Genomic DNA, 21,628 nt, shown 5'->3' with positions numbered 1-21,628 from the left:
ATCGTGTGTCTTGGAAGACTTATGTGAATGGACAGGACTATTGAATGGGTTGTATGAACATGTTATGGCAACTTAATCTTTCATGCATTTGTGTAGTTTTTTTTTTTTTTTGTCTTTTTTGTTTTTTTGCATAACCTGCCAAGATTTAGGTTGTCATTCAAATGCCTTCCTCCTTTTAGCTTGGACATGAAATGAGACCAAACAAACATTCTACGATGTGTCAAATGTGACAGTCTTGCACAAAGATTGTGGTGGTGCCTGTGAATTAAAGAGATTATTAAATCCATATTTATTGAGAAAAGAGGTCAGGACAATTTTAGGATAGGGGAGTTTTGGCAAAGGATATGTCACTCCACAAACAAAAATTAGTGAGGGCCAAATGAAACCCAACATATCAAAGATTTGCCCCACAGAATGTGTACATGCATTCCAGAAGGATTCAATGTACTGTAAAAAATACTTGCTATTCGTAATGGATTTAAATGACATCCTTTTATAAACTTCGTGCAAAGAGTCAGGTGTATTCAGCACCCCAGTTTTGGCTGATTCATATGTGAACATTTAACGGAAGGTCCACTCCATACTCGAAGTTCATTTTTGACTATGAGCGTTGTCAAACATTTAAGATTATACAGTTAAACTCGCCTAAGTCGACATCGCATATGTCGAATAATCGCGCAAGTCGATGATTTTAAAAAGTCCCGATTATTCCCCATTGACTAACGTGTATTAATTCACTCACAAGTCAAATTTTGTAAGTCGATTACTCGCCTAAGTCGATGAAATTCCAGGAACACTTTCACGGAAAAACCATTAAATTCACTGTGCCTAAGTCGAATAAGATTTTATTGTGCAATAAATCACTGTCAAAATCACGAGATGCCAGTTTTTGTTTACATAGGAACTAGCCCGACCAGACAGGTGACAAAAAAATTATCTAAAGTATCAAAATTCAAAGCGATCGCATGCGATTGTTGAACTCTCTTCGTGTTTGGAGGTCCGCTGGTCCAGCCCTGTCGCGCTAGCGCTACATACGTACAGCGACTGGGCTGTGTTATAGTTGTGCGTACAGCGACTGGGCTGTGTATAGTCTGTGTATGTTTGCAGTCTGCGCTGTGCAGTGGATGGATGAAGCTGCTGAGTTTTCAAAGCGGAAAGTAGGGGAAAAGTTACGGGCACGGGTAAATCAGAATTACACCTCTACACGCATTTCAAGCCATGGTATGGTAAACTGGAATCAATCACTGCTCAAATATCGTTCATATTCACTTCCCCAAGGTTTAACAAGGGTGTAAAGTAATCGGACCTGTGCCAATACTAATGCACTGTACATGCAAAGTTAGCCGCGGCCCTGCCGGGCGACCCGTGCTGCGGCACACCAACTCTCCAGCTCTCTGCTCCAGAGTAGACAACATACATGTACATTATACATAATGTACGTGTGGTACGTGTAACTGTGGTTAAGTCGATTTTTTTTCGACTTACGCACAAGTCGAAAATGGCCTAAGTCAATGTGTTTTGCTCAGTCCCGAGAAGATCGACTTATGCGAGTTTAACTGTAATTCAATACAACTGTATTTCTGTAGAATTAAAGGTTCTGCAAGTAGCACCCTTCCAAAAATAAGGACCATAAACATAACTCTTGAATTGTAAGACACACAATAACAGCCCCCCTCCCCCTTAGTAAGATCAGTAGATGGATGTATACATGAAAGCACAGAACGCCATCTACTGTCACAAATTTGAAAGTCCCTCGTGGTGTCACTATGTTCAGTGTAGATTAAGTTTCAGGTTTTAAGACTTGGCATTGTCCTGATTCTATAAAAAGGAATAATACTGTGCCTATAATAATGTGATACCATACTGTGCCTATTATAATATGATACCACTTCCTCTAGATGTAACATTATCAACAAATTGAGCCACTTTGTGGTTTGTTATGACAAGAGCACATAATGCCCTTCTGTCGGGAAGTGAAAGAGGAAGAATGTATCTCAAACTTCATGTCAAGCATAGATGTGCCGTGCCTTTATCGGCTGTGGAGAGTGCAACCAATTCTGTGGTTAATAAGGTTTTGGTTTCATTCGTTGCACTTCATTCAGAGTTGATGAATGCCATTTGTTAAAGAATGCAATTATAGAATATTCATATTTTGTTGAATATTTGAAGATTGCACAACCCTACTTAAAGGGAAACTCCACAACATACTCAAGCTGACATCTTAAATTAAGAAGGAATAATGTCAAATAAACAAAATCATAAGTTTTTTGTACAATTGAATCACCCCCCCCCCAAAAAAAAGAGAATTTTAATTCTGATTAATTTTCAATCAAAAGTGGTGCTACTCACAGTCATATATCCAGACTCTCTGAGATGAGATAGATTTAACTATTGCCTCACAACTCTCATTTTGTTAAGGAGTTTATAATTTATAAACCCTTGTTCACAATTTAGCAGACTGATGTCCCCCTTTAAAATGTCACTGCTGCTACAACTAGTACAATTCATACACTGAATGAGTTGATCGAGCACATATAGTTTCTTTTTCATTTTTTCTGAAACCCTGGACTTACAGTTGTATGTATAATCTTGTGAGTTACTGCCACTGTCTGAGTCTCTGTCTGATTTTTTTAATGTTTGATTTGTTTTATATTCAAGTTGAAGATTGAGTAATTGGAATGACACAATGGAGCAAAATGAAGAGTGTGTGTTGGGGGGGGGGGAGCATGTCAAACAGGTATTGGGGAAAAAGGAATATTCTTGTTTCAGTAAGTCATAAAATAAGTCATCAATTTGGTACACATGTACTGTACATCTCTGACAGTGCATCATTTTTCCTACCAGACCTTGTATGATCACCACTACACTGATTCCATTAGGAAATGTCTGAAAAACATAGCCTGTTATAAAACATTTATAAACAACACATATTGTGTCGTTTGGCATGAGGTACACAAGTTTCTAAAAAGTTACTTTGTCCCGGATTTTTGTCTTCCTGTAAGCCAGTGTTTTCCGGTCATTATGCATATTTTCATATAATATTGCATTGCAGTTACACTTTGTTATCTCTGTTACATACATGCTGACTTCTTGGATGCAGCTAGTATATCGTCACTCGCAGCCTTGACGTTTATCTTGCCATCTTTTCTACATCATGATATTTCCAATCATGAGTTTTGGCAATCTTGCATGCTTTCTCTGTGTCAGTCCGTGCTGTCTGTTCATGGGTATCAGCTAGACTCTTCAATTTACTATGCACATAGGCCCAGAAAAAAGTTCCATAGGACATATAATTTGACTGAATTTTAGATTCCTCCATTACGTGAACTATGTGAAAGAATTTATGCAGCAGCTTACTATGACTAGTGAAAGAAATTGAACCTGTGTATTTTTTTTTTTTTTTGTGGTTCAATATTTTTATTATTCTACCCTCAAATGTTGGGCTGTTAAAGAGCTCCAATTTTGCATAGATACAGAGAAATTTTGGGATTCTTAAGAACTGCACCCATTAGTAAGATTTGTCCGAGAGAAAATGTTGATATCCCATTTCAAAACACCTGTATTATATTGTGAGTTCAGCTTTTTTTTTTCTTCAGAAAGTGTTCAATCATGTGAGAACACAAACAGTGCAATATGCAGATTTGTATGGAGAGCTCAACTTTTTCCGTGATTCATAGTATTCCATTTCACCTCTGTCTTTGTACGTTGCCTGTTGTCATGAGGAAGACATTTTCACCTGCTTAGATTCTCAACTTCAGTCTCTGTCCCCACACCACCTGGAGACCTTCTCATATTTATATGTTTAGTCTGTTGCATTTTATTTTCATTTACATTATGGTATATATCTCCTTTCTATCTCTACCTAGTGATAAACAAAAAGCATGATTGGTGCAATATTGTATGTGGATATTTGTGGTCATGCACACTCTTGTAGGTTTATTGTTCATGAAATATGATATGCTCTTGGACTTGAATGCAATTTGTTATGCCATTATTATATTCATTCAGTACTTCATTGTGACTTGTCTTTGTGAATGAGACAATTTCGTCAATTTTTTTTTTATTTCATTCGAGTCGGCATTATGTTTGAAGTAATGGTTGTAATCCTTTACAAAGCAGGATTTAGCTCTTAACTCTTTTGCTAATGCTGGCATCTGTACTGCAGCAAATGTCAATAGAGACTAGCCAGTAGATGCCTCATAAGGCTCAAGGTTACCAAGATAAAGCTACCTAATGTAAAGGCTGAAGCACTTTTGATCCCATTACAAGGTCTGTTTTTGAAGCACCAGGCTGATACCAGCACATGTTCAAATCACTGGCATTAATTTTGGATAAGCATTGGGATATGCATGAAGGCAAATTTATCTCAAGCCCATTGTATATGTGTGATAAAGGAAGCCTAATATTCTTTGTACATTTTATTTAACATAATGACATAAAGGTTCTTTTTCTGTTGACCAATGATAGCAACTCAAACATCTATGTGTACATACTTTAGACCTTAAAACATCAGTTGATTTCTCTTGTCTCTAAAATCAATATATAGTTACTAAGGGTGTATGATAACTTTTTTTAAGGAGGATGTTGTTTGTTTTTATGCTGGATTACTTAATATATCCTGTATGTTGGATTGTTAAGAAATACATGAAATTTGGATGGAAAGTTTTTGCTTCAATTTTTTCTTTCTCTTGAATTTGATCTTCTAAGACTTAGAATGCTGCTGAAAGCTTAGTTTAGTCATGGAGGGTCCATGCTTTAGTGTTGCAAGATTGTAGCTAGATTTTGTTTGGGTGCTCAGCAAATTGTAGTTTTCCAAGGCATAAGTTTGGGTCACTTTATATACAGCTGTAATATAAATATCCTTCTTTCCCACAGTTTGCTGACTTTACTGAACACCTCGCCCAGATGAACATTGAGAGGAACCAGCTGAGGCACCAGGTCGATGAGCTCACTATGGAATGCAACCACTGGAAGGAGAAAGTGTGAGTTTTACCACGAGAGAGGGCGCTATTCGATCCAGCGGGGCTGTGCCTGGTATATGAGAGGCTAAACTCAACCTAATTTGGTTTGCACGAGATTGTATCTCCCTTGTTTGAAATGAGCTGCTGTGCTATAGCAGTATGTTTTGTTTTGTCTTGTTTTGTTTCATTTTGTAAGATGCATGATTTAACATTATGTTCTGGTATAGACAAACACATATCACATAGACTGACTGACTTACGTGTATGTATCGATTGATTGATCAAGACAAGCAGAAACAGGTGACACTTCATTATGTTCCACAGTGCATACATCATGAAATGTCATTTTCATTCCTATGAATATTGTCCATTTGTTTTGAAAGAGATATGATACAAATACAGTTACAGTATTATACAGTGCTCATCATAGAACTTTGTTCTGTATTCCATTAGTTTTCCCAATTGCTGTCTTTATGACTGTGAGAGTATGTCTCGATTGAAAGGAGAACTACAATACAAGATTAGGTATGCCAAGTGAAAAGAGAAATGTATGAAAGAGAAGAAGTATGAAGTAGTTTGATACATGGGTAATTCATATTTCCACTTATGAAGTAAAGGTAGAATATTTGATATGTCAAAACAAGCTTGCAAGTATAGCTTAAGTGATGAATGAAATGTTTTACCAATTTCATTCACAGATTTTTGTTGGTAAAGTTCTTAGATCATCTTGTATTGTCTTGTGCCCTATTCCTTGTCTAGTCTGGAGAGTGCCAAGATCACATCAGAGGAGCTAGACAGTTTGGGGGCTAACGGGGAGGCAGGGAGCTCCGTCGTCAGAGAGAAGAGCGATCGGGATGCAGGAGATGAGGAAGAGGAGGAGGAGGAAACCTCTTCCAAAGCAGACTCTGGTGTCGTCTAGGCAACCAGAGTTGGATGTTGCGCCACCATCGAATAACAAGTTCGTAGGAGGGTAGAGTGCATTATCTGCATTACCATTGGTATGTTTCACATCGGCATTCCCCCATCTCAGTTAGTATCAGCACACTTTTCTCACTTGTAATGATTTGTACTTCTGACATTAAGCCCATCATTACCGGTAGCAACCTCTCTGTGTAGAAACCCAGTGCCTCTTTGAGATGGTGGCCCAGAGGAGGTTAAAGGTCATATGAGCCAAACCTTTACTGTATAAATGCTCTCTTTGTTTGTTTGTTTGTTTGTTTGTTTGTTTGTTTGTGTTTTTTTTTCAGGTGTTGGGTTTATGTATGTTCTGTTTTTTTTTTTTATTTATGTGTGTATGTGTGTGTGTGTGTTGGTTTGATATATCTGGGCCCCGTCTTATAAAGCCTTCAAATCAATCACAAGTCCCCAAATCAATCGCAACTTGCATTGCAACACACAAAAAAACTTGTGATTGATTTCTATCACAAGTCTTTATAAGACAGGCCCCTGGAAGTTATAAAAATGAGTGTTGTCACCTTAAGGAATAATGTCTTGTTTGCACCTTGTAAATTCACTTTCTTGTAGATTTTGATTACATAATGGACATCAAGGTTGGCATATATATGATTATTGTATATAATATACATAAGTATCTTGCCTTCTCACATGCAGAAAGAAGTGTTAACTTTAGTGTGCTTTCACTAATTGTGCCAAATTTTCACATGCTCTTACTTATTTTGTACTCTTTCAGCAGCCTTTGATTATATGTGTACTTTTCACCTAAATGCTACAATGCATTATATATCTGTACATTGAGTGGAATATTGCATTGTGTAACTTGATACTGGCTGTATAATTTGGTAAATATGTTTCATACTGATTTTATCAATGTCTTTGTTGAAAGGGATATTTAAAGACAATCAATGACAGATGAAGAATCCAGGAACTAGAATATATCCTTGTGAATAAACATGTGTTTAGCTAGCTACATATTTTCATTGCAGTAGAAGAGATTGTTATGAATTTAAGGTCTCCTACAATATTTTAATCTCATTACAATACCACATTTACCTATAAATATGTATGACAAAAATTGTTTCCATCAAAAGTTGCCTGGGGAACATAGTTCATCCTTAGTATAAATATTACTGCCTTACTGGTTCCATTTATGTTTTTCTCAATAGATTCATGAACTTGGGGCATTATGCGTTGAAAACTAAAGACTCTTTATGTTGAGGATATTCCCTGATAAGGGTAGTGCAGTGAAGTATTGAGAATAATGTCATTGAACAAAACAAAATACGGTAAAATAAATGTGTGTCTGTCAAAGATGATGGACAGTGTCAATCAAAGTACTGAGTATTTCTTATTTAAAGAAACTGCATTTTTTGAGGGAGTTGCAGGTTTAATGCTTTACAACTATTGCAAGTTTGTGCTACTTGTAGTTGCTAAGTGTCTTTCATATTGTGCATAGCAAGATGATCAATTAGACTTAAAGATCAGTAAAATTAATGCAAGTATCATGTGTGTTATTGGTAAATTGTATGTCTCACCATTTTAAGAAAAAAAAATGGCAAGCGTATATACATTCCTATCCATTTATTTGGCTGTTCTGTTGTCTTTACTGTATTCCGCAGAGAGTGCATATAGTGTGTCAGACTCCTTTATCCAAACACTTAAGATAAATACTTGCAAGGAAATAATGAGATTATTTGCAATTTTTGTTCTGATATTTGTGCAATGTAATATAATCAACTGTTATTCTAATTGATTATAAAGGACACAATACTGATAGCAGTACTAGTGTGATATTTTTGTTCAGATTGCATTGCTTGTAGTGTAATTGTTGAGTTTTTTCGAAAGTTATGAAGTTTGTATATATATATTATGAGAGAATAGTTCATATTATATTTTTTTTTTTCTAAATTTGAGCTATAATATAGTGCACTATCACCAAATCTTTCTAATGTGTCCATTTGACTGTGTTTTCTAGAGTTATAGTTTTCAGTGGAATCTCAGGGTAAAGGGGTTTTAGGAATTTGCTAATTTGTTAATTTTAACAGATATTTGGTTATTTCAGTCACCAATCAGAAAGAGATGAATCAAGTGGTTCCATTAGGAGCCTAGAAAACTAAACTTTCTTGTATGAGATATTTCATGACAGGTGTACCTCGTTATAATGAACATGGATACAAGATTCTGTTATAATGAGTGGATTTGTCCAGTAACACTGACTTCATTGCACTGTGCTATACTTATAATGGGATTTTGATATAATGAGAAAATTTTTACAGTCCCAGATATCTTGCTCTAACAGGATTTGTCTATCCAAACTCTTTTAGCCTTGATTTCCACTGTATGCTGATAAAATCTGAATAGATCATGATGCAATTCTATTGAAAGTAATGAATGTTGATGTGTGAAGAACATTTTATTTTATCTAATAAACTTCACTCAACATGCCCTTAAGAAGTCCTTGTTCTGGGGGGTGTTTCATGAAACTTTTTGTCGGTGATTTACACTGACAACTGTTAAAAGCTACTGAAATCCTTGCGTCTGATTGGCTGATAGCAAATTTGTCGGTGAAAACCTCCGACGAACTCATTGATGAAACGCCCCCCCCCCCAAAGTTATATGCCATTCATCAAATTAAATTACAGAGCATGATGAATGAATTGCATTAATGTGCTGAACAGTTAGGTCCCTAATTGCCGTGTTCATGCCATATTGGATCTGTGGTGCTGGTGTGTCATTAAAAAGTGTGCTAGGCAGTTTCTTCATTGGTGTATATATTCATTTATTTATGTATGAATTAATGTATGTATTCATTCAGTCAGTCAGTCACTAAGCAGAATGCCCCTATGTGTAGATGTGTAAGCCTTTGTGGCACGAAATGTGTTGCTAAATGTGGCATGTTAATGGGTGTACAACATTTCTACTAAAAACGTTTTCTGAGAAGAGAGAAAACAAACACAACTCATAGATTTGAATGCACAGTTGTGATTAACTTTTTGAATGTGCATTGACAATATTGCATAACTGCAGAGCATATCAGCCAACACATACTGTTTTTACAATTTGGTACATTTTCCATGTATTTTTGTATGTATATTATAGTTTATTCATTATTTATTTATTACATTTTGTTACTGTAGTTTTTCCTGAATTCGATTTAGCATGCTTAGTATACATAATTTTCCCATTTTGTTTTGTTTTTGCAACAAAAATACGATTTTTGCCTTTCAATTCATTTTTCATGTGCAGAGGTTGGCAGCCCTTTTTACTATTGCCCATTCCAAGAAATCCAAATGGTCCCAGTAGGTTTGGGTAAAAGCCTAGTATTCTCTCCAAAAACTGATGCATGACGGACAAAAAGGTGCTCACATCACACCAACATAGCCTACAGGAGGAGGAGTTCTAAGTGAAATGCATTGTTAAGAACCCACCTGTGTTAATGGAATCTATCTAACTTACCTAAAAGCATTGTGTATTGGCTTCCTCCAGCAAATTGGCTAATGCATGAAATGAATTACAACTCACCACAAAAATGTACTGGAGGCCCCAGTACAATTTAGTGATTATAGATTGTGTATAATTTTTGTTTTTAGATTTGTTATTTATCTGTTTATTCATTCATTTGTTTGTTTATTTATTTGTTTATTTATTCATTCATTTATTCACACATTTATCTCTCTACATATTCATTCACGTATTTATCAAGTTGTTTATTCAATATCTTTTAAAGGGGGATGGGTAGCCTCGGGAACACTTTACCCCTCGTGAGATTTTTCTCCTCAACCAGATCAAATCAGAGGTAGATGTGGCTAAAGGTCAATAGCATGCATCACATTACGATACCGTGGTTAGAAACTCCCAGGTAGTTTTTAATGGTGGATGAATTATCCTATGTGTGTGTAATTGTGTACTTAGAATCCCTGAAGGTACAAGTGTACTTTATAATGTCGGATATTTGTTGTTCAGTCATTGTACTTGGCAGTAAATGGAAATGCCATGATAATGCTTCTTTTTTCAAATAACTTTTAGGAAGTCAAGTGGTGTTCAGAGTACCTAAGTGAGAGCAGTTGTCGTGGTTACGTTGGCACTAAGTATTTGTATTGTAATGTTTCAAATGTGCAATAGATACACATGTAGTTGTTTTGGGATTTAGTTTTGTTTTCTTTTGTTTTCTTCCGTTATGCTTTAGCTTGTGCTGGGATTGATGTCATTGTCCCTTGGTGAACTGGTTCATGCTTGTATTAAAACAAGTGCTCAAATTATACTCAAACTCATTTGTGTCCTTCTTATATTTGAAGGTCGATGTGAGCCCCCCTGCAATACATGTACTCTTGATTTAAATCCAGAGCAGATGACAATAATTTCTGACAGTATAAACACGTACGTTCATAACATGTGGAGCTGCAGGTGCAGGCCGTATCGAAGATTTCTGTTTTATGGTGCTTGCTGTGCTCTGCTTTGATTTGTGTGGATGCATGTGGAGTTTGTTTTGGGTGAATTGAAAGAGAGTGATTACTAAACCGACCTCCTTGGTATCATTCTGTTCAAAGGTAGCAAACTGCCTGTACTTCACAAGGGTAGGGAACCTAATTTATCTGGTCATGGATGCCGTGTAAATATCGCAATGTGACGTAATGTTATTCGCAGATGTTATCGCCCTCCTGTGGTATTCATGTATACTTTCAAGAAATACTTTGCTTGATATTTTCCCTGATAGAGTTTTGGTCGCAATCACCTTGCCTTTGATATACAAAATAACCCACCCATGTGGTTCTCATCTGAATTTTCATAAGGCTTTGTTATTATTGTGGTGTGCGTGTTGTGTTCTTGTTTTTCTTGTTCTTTTTGTCCTTGTTCTCGTAGCTCTAGCTACGCCAAATATATCATTTTTCTTGAGTTATATCGGGCAGTGAACTTTGATATATATTTCAATATTATGATACAAATTCTGATGTCGCAATCGGTGCTCGCAGGACTTGGCAAAACAGCTGAAGGTGAATAGATTATAACATCACACTGGATTTAACTTGTTGGGATTTATATGGGTAACCCATCGTTGTACTTCTGGTCTTCATTTCAGTCCATGTACGACTAGGAATAACAAAGTTAATCGGACATGACCCAACAATCTACGATGAACATCAATTTTGTGAAAGGTTTGACGGTTTCTCCCGGTGGCAGCATTACAATATTGTTACGCTCCGGGTTTTTTTTTTTTTTTTTAATCTCTCTCTTCACTTTCAGATATGATTCATGATTTATGAGCCTCATAATCGCTATTTGGGGCAGAGAAGTAGGCCTCCTTTTCTATATTGTGTTTTCATTTGTTTTTGTATTAAAGTGCAACTTCTAGAATCCATTCATTGCAGCCGTATTCTAATTTTCGTTAAATCTCAAACGGGTCATTGTGAGAAAAGGAAATTGTTTTGCTTAGCACTATTATGTCAAAGCATTTCCCTGCTCCATCAATCCCGGATTTCTTGAATGAAAGGAAATCTAATGAAGTGTTTAGATGTCGTGTTTTTATAGTTTATTTGTGTTTTTCCAGCGTAGGATATAATGATTTTAGTCCCGCTCTTATTGGTGACTTTTTTTTCGATCAGGTGTGTTGAGTTTCCTTAGTCGAAACACCGGGGCATATCAACATCCTGTGTAATGTTCATGTTTCGTCTGTCTGATATAGAGTAGATCATCATTTCTATCGCTAATACGATTTGCACTTTGCATGTAAAAATTGCAACGGTCTTCTGTTTTTTTCCCCTTTCTTTTATTTTGTTTGTTACAAGGAAACTACTCCACCAGCCCCCAGAGTGGGCGGAGTAGGTCCCGCATTGAAGGAATGAGATATTGCAGGGAGACAGCCATAAAAATTTGGGAAATATTTGGGCAATTGGAGGATAGGTATACATGTACGTAGGTAGATATCGGTATATTATTATATAGCCTACATAGACAGATAGATTGACACATAGATATTCTATTGACGTAATCGTGTGTGTAAATGTGTCTGTTAGTAATTGCATAATACGCCTTGATCGCAGACTAGTGTAGTTGCATGGCAACAGACCTGACAAAAGGCGCAGCACAAGACGCATCAAAGACCGTCCTTCCCTTTGAAGTTCTTACGATGTTACTGACAAACTGCACTTTCCTGCTCACAATGTTTGACTAAGAATGTTCAAACAGTCGTGAGTCTGCTTTCACAACTAAACTTGAATACATGTACCAACACGCTTAGCACAAAATAAATGTACACCTGAAGCACCACTTCTTAAACTATACAAGACGCCTATATTTATTTTGAGAGAACGCGTACAAGTTGCGGATGAGATTATTGTAGATCAAGACGAAAGAATGGCGAGTGAAAAACTGAGCGTGAGAAAATACGATATTCAAACAGAATATTATACACTCAAGAGTTACAACAAATAAATGACACAATATACCACTCCATTCTGGACCCCGCGGCAAGGAAAGAGTACGTGGTTTTTGTTCCTTCAAAGTAAATTTGGTCCTTCTGTTCCTTTCTCCTCACAACGATGAGATTTTTTTTTTTTCAAATCAGCTAACAAGTCCTTTGTGTTGTTGGTCATCGATTTCCCACCTTCTCTTCTTGATGGTTTCTTGTATATAGAAATATTCTGTTGACATAAAAGTGATTGAGTAGGTACCTTTACCCTTCATGTCAGAGACAAATGGGTTAGTCTCTCCAGTGACAAATATAGACTGGGACAATTTGAAGCGAAAATTGCTTTCAGCAGCCAACTACTATGTACAACCTGTTATTTTCGCGAGAGTTTAATTTTCGTGAATCACTGTTGAACCGCGAATTTAACAACACACAAACTGTCGCCATACGCTATGAAAATAATGCACTCGTGATAGCTTCGATGTCATATCGCGAAAATAACATCGCGAAAACGTCTGTGACCTCCTCATTCGCGAAAATATCTGTACGCCAAAAGAACAGTTATAAAGTCTCAAGTCATAGCCAGCTGATAACAATGACAGCGAGCATCATGTCGGTCACATCTGGGTCAAAACTGATGAAAACGTTTGGCCTTTGGCTTGGCTCCATATACTGCAGTTGGCAACTGTAGGATAGTTAAAAGGTGGCCGCCAAGACGATTTAGATGACATGACTAGAACTACATGTAGGTAGACCTGTTCGAGCTTCCACATATTTCATCTAAAATCACGTAATGACAATGTTGATTAAAGACTCGCAAGAAAACATTTTGCTATATAGATTCAACTGATTTAATGCTAAATTTGCACTCGTACAGCGATTATAGTATAGGCATCAACACGTCTCTGTGCATTCGTGTATTTTCAATAGTTCTGTCGTGTTATACCTTACCGTTCACGAATGTATGCTATTCTTCTCTCCCTCTCCTATATACCTTCCTCCTCTCTCTATCTGTCTTTCTCTCTCCCTCTCTGTCTATCTATCTATCCATCTATCTATCGATCTATCTGTCTGTCTGTCTATCTATCTATCCATCTATCTGTCTGTCTGTCTATCTCTCTATCTATCTGTCTATCTATCTATCTATCTATCTGTCTGTCTATCTATCTATCTATCTGTCTGTCTATCTATCTATCTATCTATCTGTCTATCTATCTATCTATCTATTTGTCTATCTGTCTATCTATCTATCTGTCTGTCTGTCTATCTATCTATCTATTTATCTATCTGTCTATCTATCTACATTATCTATCTATCTCTAACTCGCTTGTAGCTAGATGGAACAATATAAGCGCTTTGATAGGTGATATTTAACTCATTATTTTGACAGTGATGATGATGATGGTGATGGTACTAAGTAATCAATCAGCAATGATAAATATTATGATTATTGCCTTTATCCTCGTCATCATTACTGCCGTGACTATTATCATTTGATCATAGCACGTGGTTTACAGTATAGCGACTTGAGACAGTTACAGTGTACAGTGTTAAGATACAGAAGAGTCACAAAGATACTACCAATCTGTCAACATGGGTAGAATGATCGAGGAGTACATTGTGTATCTTTCCTGATGCCGACACGCGGTAGAGTACTATCATGACCTCTGTATAAGACTACATTTTGTTTACCATTGCAGATAAGACTGCAGAGCCAGATCAGCCTGAGAGCGCTCGCTTAACCACATCAAGACCCCCCCCCCCCCCCAACCACACATTTGTTGCTCCGTGCTGTATCTTTTCTGAAATGATATTTAGTATACATTGTTGATTTCGTAGGGTTTCATCGGGAAGACTAAATTTTATATTTCACTTAAGCTCCACCTTTGGAAATAAACGCCATTTTTTATTTCTGTTGCACAAGGTATAAAGCTTCCTGATCTCTATACAGTGTATACAGTTGTAACTGATAAATTAGATGATTACAGTAAACTGTTATTCTTTGTTTCCCAAATTCGTAAATAGTGTGCAGTTCGATTCTTCTGATTTCGTGCAAATTCATGAATCTAAGCAGTTATCTAGTATTCTTCCAGTAAAGGATACCCATCTAAAGTCAGAATTTCCCCTTAAAGAGAACTTTCACCAATAATGCCCGCAGCAATATTCCACTCAGAACTTTTTTGGTTGATAGCGGTTAAGACACACTATGGCCAAAACGCCTGTGTGATTTGACATGGTCAAAGGTCCATTGTTAGTCATGATGAGATGCTGTACATAGTGTCACAAGGTTCGTCCTAATGTTGACAAACTGAATCATTCGATGGTATCTTAACAGGCTTATCGCTGACTATTTAGTGATCATTTACTCAATGTTGTCGCGCATGCTGTAATGATGTACGCGGAAAAAGGGGACAGAGAACGGATAAGGTTGGGAAAAAGAGAAGCTATAGATCAACATATTATGATATTCAGAGTTACCAACCAATCACATTAGTTGTTCCTGACTATTGTCAAATACCCTGGTTTTGTTCTGGGGTTTTGGTGTTGTTGTTGTTGTTGTAGTTTTAGTGGGGTTTTTTTTGTTAAGCATCTCACATCAACATCAACGCATGTAGTGCACAGCTCCTCTAACGTTGTGGACTGTAAGTAATACGCTAAAAGTTATGTATCCGTATGCGTAATTAATATACCAAACTTGTAAGCACAATTCATTAGCACACACATAATTATAATGCCTAAATGCATATGTATACAAACATATTCACACACACGCGCGCACACACACACACACACATACACACACACAACGTAATTATGAGTCATCTAACTTCATTTCAGCATAGATCGTTGAATATCGTGAGGACAGCTTTATTGATATTTCTGTTCTAGATCGTGATCCGTCAGACAAGGGAGAAGACGAAGAAATCTACACCGCTGTGCCATTGTGCTGACAGTCGTGGGTGACCTATTGTTACAAAAGGTGTGGGTGCGTGATCTGGAATTCAATCATATCGCGCCTTGCATCTTTGGAGATCGAAAAATGTGAATAGTCTGTTCATTGTAGGGCGCCGATTAAAGGGTTCAAACTTTCACGATAATCTCTCCCCCCCCCCCCCCGTCTCTCTCTCTCTATCTCTCTTTCTGCCTGTTTCTGCTACTTTTTTTGAACTGTATTTTGAGAGTCTCGGTATGTTGCAAAGTAAGCTGTCGATACAAAACATTAATGTTGATTTGCCCCAACGACACAGTGGGGGTTATAATATTATTCTTGGTGTTGTCTAGGTTCGTCTGTACAGGCCGCTGCGGGACACCGGAGTGGCGGACGACAGATGGGGCGTACCGGGCGCGCCCCTCCCTTTATTTATTTTTTTCATTTTAGCTTTTTTTGTTAAAACAAGAGAAATAAAAAGAAAATGGAGGTAGTGCGTGCGCCCCCCCCCCCCCCTTTGTTTACGGAATTCCTGGATCCGCCCCTACACCGAATGATAAAAGGGTCCTTTAACCCATGTGACAACCAAATTTGTTATTCCCTCTATGCCCTCCGAGGCGATTTCTGTTCGTGACAGACAACAAGAACATTTATCAACAGTCAGCTATCACACATCCTTTTACATTCACCGAAATCTAACTCATGGCTTATACAGTAATACGAGGAAGCGTGTTGAAACCCTGTATTATGTTTATACACTTAGAGGCAACGGTTCAAATCAATCCCATGTATCTCCGTGGAGACAGATTGATCTGTCACGTTTCTCTTCTCCGACATTTTCCTGCTCGGGAATCCTCTCTACATGATAGACAAGAGTGAGAACAGGAGATGAGAAGACTATACTGATAGTGTGTTCTGCTTCCTGATCTTTTTGTTTATCCCGTCTTTCACAAGAGAACCGGGAAAAGGCGTTCTGTCGCTGAAAAGTAACGCTGTCTCGTGACATGGTGCTATACTTCAGGAAGCTGTGCTGACGATAAAGGCGTGTGCTATCTTCCACTTCCCCTTAAAGTGAAATTCCGCTCAAGTTGTTGAAACTTACTTGTCAACTAACTAGACATCTAATGTAAAAAGAGCACACACACACACACACACACACAACAACAACAACAACAACAACAACAACAACAACAACAACAATACCGTCACACCGTGAAATCTTGCCAGGTAAACACATTAGGGGGTAAATTTTCACTTGGCCTATTAAAACATTAAAGAACTTGCCATCATCTTCGAGCGTCATCGACCTGGCAATTTACTTTTTTTTTCATGCATGTGAGACTAACGTCGCAACAGCAATCGTGTATACTCAATTATAACTGTCACCATGACTACCCCTCGATGGTGTGACTGTTATTGTGTCACGTGGCGTGAGTGACAACATGAACATGAAAATGAAAATATTTCTCGCCTATCGTATTTCTTATATTCTTTGTCACATTGGTAAGTGCACTGCAAACTATACGATAGGATCGTCCCACAACATAAGATTTCGTCTGCGGGAACCGTTTCGTCTCTTTAGAGTTACATTTCATGATGTCTATACTGTCATGTATGTTGTTACGTGCTATACGTCACGATTTGAGCAATCAGCCGCGCCCTTAATTCGCCGTTGTTCGCAAAACCATGTCATTTCAAAATCCGTCGACTTTCTTAGTCCTGGTATAAAGTGTACTTTTCCTGCCCCTCCCCTCTCTCTCAAACCCCATCCATAGAGCTAGTCTTGTCTTTCACGTGGGTTCCTCTTTTCCATGAAAGTAATTATTTTGAACAATAATTATTATTAGTTCCATAATATATGCCATTTTTGTAATACATTGCACGTTTTGTTTTCGTTGAATTTGTACGACAACAGAAATGTGTTATTAGAAAAAAGATTTCATTTCGAAAAAAAAAAAGTATTTCCTGCCCCACAAGATAAGGGCTGCTCTTGTTACTGTCCTTGCGTTTCTGTTTTTTAGCTGCCAGACGTTCGTGCGAAGCACTTTTTTTTTCTTGCTTGCTTGGTTGCTTCGCAGACGTCCGAGTGGGCGAAAAGTTGACGAAAGCCCCGCTGGTAATCGGAGTCGGCATCAAAATTGGCAATCATCCTGTGTATGGATGATATCCGGGGACTCGATGGTGTTCCAGAGCACTCACAACGCGAACTTTGGCAACGTCACTCCTTCACACTGCTTTCGTTGACATTCGTTCAGAAGAGTACAAACAGTATAGTCTTCAAGATAATGACATAACAATCGGCCGGTCAAAATACAATACCGGTGCTTACTACTCTCGTCACCTATGTCGACCTAGCGCTATCGGGTCACCCATAACTCGTCAGTCAAACAAGTGTGTTGTCTCTCCGTCTTCTTTGTTTGGAGATATGCTTGAGCACTCAATCTTTTACCTCTCGAGTTCTGTCGACTTCAGCTATGGTTTGAAAAAAAAGTGGGAACAATAAATCAGAAAAAAGTCTAGATGTCACGTGACTCCAACGCTCATATTTTGATAGATATTACATCGCCCTGTCGGCGTCTCGGTTCACACGGGTATCGCACCTTGCCCTGGATATACGTGCAAAACGTCTTCTGTCGAACCGCCTTCTAGAAACAAGTCGAACGGAGAACAGCAAACATGGAAACTCGGAAAGGTAAGTTTCGGGTTATATTTCATAGCATGTTCTCTCTTGTTACCCACGTGATAGTATCTTGACATGAACGTACGGCGTTACCATTTTATATAGCTTTCTCAAGAGGCTAAAATGTTTAACTTATGAACCATTATTGAATTGAATTGAATTGAATTGAATTGAATTGAATTGAATTGAATAGGCACGATGGTTAGCGAAATGTAACATTGTTCACAAGACAACTAAATGACATGAAATAAAGTAGACTCCTTTCTCATGCTCATTGATTAACATATTCGTCACAAACATAGTTGGTTAATAGACTTGTCTTATTTTTAAACCTGAATGAGTTTGACTGGAAAGGAAATCGTAGGCCTGTGTATCGTGAACCATGAGAATCTTGTCGTGAAACAGTGGCTTGGTGACGTGAGCGTGACATGTGCGTTGTTGCCATTGTTTTGGCTTTTTCTTAAAGAGTTGGACGCCATAAGTCCTGAAATATATCCACCAAATGATATCGGTGTATCCGTGGAATATGAACTACAGATCGAGGAGGTATTGGGTATTGGGACTCGCCTGTTCTGCGAGAATTATGAGTGTAACTTGAAAGGCTGTTCATAATTTCTGCTGTAAGTGTAACTACTTTTGACACCGGAATGAACTCACTCAATTTTACCCTCATGTTGACTCGATATTTTCAGCACCAAATTCCTTTCCCGCACGGTTCATGTATCCTGAATAGAAATATTATTAGAACTCTTTTGCCCTTGTCTCCCACAAAAGAACGTCTGACGCATACACAATAGTCATTCCCTTTGTAAACGTATAAGGTTGATTTCTTTAGCTGCATTGTAGTCCTATTACATGTTTCAGTGCGACAGCAAATAAAACTAAATATACCCTCTCTATATGGACCATCCTTCAGAATTTTTAGTTAGGCATTTGCATTAAAGCGTATCTATTATAATTAAACAATAGTGAAATTGATAACCTCGTTTTGCTGGGAATGATTCTACAATGACGCGCATGGTCATCCTCAGTCGTATTATGATAGGGATATGAGCCGATTCTCCGACCTTTTATTATTAAAGCAATCATTGTGACTGCATTATGTGCTTTAAAAATGATTGACGGGTATTCGGTAACATTTCAATGTCTATAGAGCTACAGCTAATTTGGCACACAAAATATTTGTACATTCTAGTATCGGAACAAATACATACAATAGTACAAACGAAATAAGTAAAAACAAGTACATAATAGGCCTACAAACAAATAGAGTGCGTGTATATGTATGTGGGGCTGTGCATATCGTGGTGTATAATGTAAAGATATCGTAAGCCCTCAATACCTTTTCCAGCCCTTCCTTGACTTGCTAGTATTTTGTCTACAAAAGTCGCATTTGCTTCTCCAATACATGTTGCTTTCTGGGTGTGTCAAATTTCAGCTATAGTACGCATGAATGTGTTCAGGAGGGTTGCCATAGGAACGAATATTGAAGCACGTCCTGCCTTCTTGATTGTATACACACATGCCTTTAAGTTCAAAAGGGTAAAATTTATGATGTGTAATGCAGATTATGATGTCTCAATGTTGTGATACTGTTGGCGTCATGGCTGGATTCCTCATTCAAATTCACAATTTCGTCTTTCTCTGGCTGCAACGATACCTTTGCGAGTGAAGGATTACACCATTATCGATGATGAAGAGTTAGGGGGTACTTTCTTCATTTCTGGCTGTCTGCCTATTTTCCTTCTTGTAAATGTTGATGTTCATTGCCTCTTTGGTAATGATACATGCTAAACTGAAATTCGTTTGACATGGGGCCTACTGCAGGTACCAACATCATTCACTCATCCTTGCATTTCAACATAAATTCACATCTGAAAGAGAGAGAGAGAAAAAAAAAAAACGAAACCCAGACGTGCCAGATATCTCGACAGCAGACATTTTTTTTCTCACATTGCTACGTGCTTGTAGTAGGGAGATGACCTTGCAGAAGACATTGTCTGTGTTGATTTTTTTTTCTCAGCGATAAACGTGCAATGTTAAACCATTAACCCCAATACGCATGGGAACACCCTGGATGTTGCCTATTTTAGACTGATTGTACGATGGTTGTGTGAGTTGGTAGACAATAATGCTAATTTACGTTGAAACATAATTAGTTGTGGGTACGGCCTCGTTGACACATTATTACATCCAACATGACGGCACAAACTTAATTTGCTACAGCTTCGCACGGAGTCCTATCTAACATGTTTAAACCTGAGGATCATGAAAACAGAACAGCAACACCCTCCTATAGGAAAAAAATAATGTGGTTCCGATTTTATAGAGGGGTTTACAATAACTGAATTAAAGTCACTGTAATACTGTATTTCATAATCCATTCAGTAATGACGCCAACACTCACATTATAGTATTTGATTAGTGTTGCTTCATGGCTGCTGTCATAGAAACTGCTTTTATACAATTTTGCAAAGAACTTTATGAAACGAAGTCCATGTGTATCGTCTTCGACTTTAATCATCCTGAATGCAGTCACGTACAGCAGGGTACGTCACATTGTGCTGATTCGTAATAAGGAGATGAAATCTCATGGCTTTTATTGATGTTTTTCCTACTACACAATAAGTCACCAGTCAAGTTGGCACAATGTGCGCTTTAGGCCAAAGTTTGAGCGAAGTCCGTCTTCACAGCGCACTTTATTGAAATGAAATTCTGGCACAAAGCACATGTGGTCTGGAAAAGGGCATACCCTATAATATGAAGGAAGAGTTTGATAGGTTCACTGATGAAGGGGTGTATTTAGTATTTCAAATGTAATTATGTATTCAATCCTTCGACTGCATGAGCCCATAGCCGCACAGTAAAAATGAAAAATAAGAGAAAAATATGCTCGTATATTCATAGAAATCATATACATCCCCACACACAAGCACATCCATATTTATAATAATTATTACTATATAACATAATTACTGTGAAATAAAATTTGAATTGCATAGAATTGATACGCATATAAGGTATGTATATATGTATAATATATGATATTCAGACAGGGAGAGAGAGAGAGAGGAGGGGGGATGTGAAGAAAGAGAAAAGTAAAAAGTAAAAGAATAATCGGGAATATCCATTTTGCAGAGATTAGCATCATCATGACATCGTAATCCGTATTGTTAACATTGTTAATGCAACGTTCAAATCTGCCATGCTAATGCTGACAACTTGATGTAAAATATAATCAATATATGATATTGATATAACATTGATGATATATAATCTATAATAATCAAGTAAGTACGGACTGAAGTTTTTCAGACTAACTTGCGTAAAGCCAGCTAGTGGAAAACACACACACACACACACACACACACACACACACACACCTCGCATTCAAGTCTAAATACAAATACGCATTGCTATGCAACTGGGTATTGCAGTCCTCAACCACCATTCAATATTTTCAACATTGTTTACATTATTATTAGGTGACTCATCAAGATGTATAATGGCAAGGAATACGGACCCAGTTGTCGCGGCCACACTCAGATGTATGCCAAATGTACTTCTCAGACATCACCCAAACATTATGACACCAACGATTTGCCCAGAGCAAACGAGCAAATCTTGAGAGAGGTTTTTGTAATCTTTTATAGCCGTCTCAGACCTCAGACTTTACTTAATACCATCAATATGTC

General features: G+C 37.6%; 1 protein-coding gene and 1 pseudogene across 1 annotated transcript in view; both read left to right on the top strand.

Moving 5' to 3' along the window:
• LOC139728457 (metabotropic glutamate receptor 3-like) overlaps nucleotides 1-6,566 on the top strand; it is a 35,699-nt gene extending 29,133 nt beyond the window's left edge. The window contains exons 17-18 of the mRNA XM_071639396.1: nucleotides 4,876-4,982; nucleotides 5,721-6,566. Of these exons, the coding sequence (XP_071495497.1) occupies nucleotides 4,876-4,982; nucleotides 5,721-5,880 (267 nt within the window). The 3' untranslated portion in view covers nucleotides 5,881-6,566. The remainder of the gene's footprint in view (nucleotides 1-4,875; nucleotides 4,983-5,720) is intronic.
• Nucleotides 6,567-17,809: 11,243 nt separating this feature from the next.
• The window catches only part of LOC139728456 (uncharacterized), a 32,370-nt pseudogene continuing 28,551 nt past the window's right edge, over nucleotides 17,810-21,628 (top strand).

The sequence above is a fragment of the Diadema antillarum genome, unplaced genomic scaffold (genome assembly GCF_040938485.1).
Source record: "Diadema antillarum isolate AM-2024a unplaced genomic scaffold, OU_Dant_1.0 seq00000180_RagTag, whole genome shotgun sequence".
Lineage (NCBI taxonomy): Eukaryota > Metazoa > Echinodermata > Echinoidea > Diadematoida > Diadematidae > Diadema > Diadema antillarum.
This window is presented reverse-complemented; position numbering and strand designations above follow the sequence as displayed.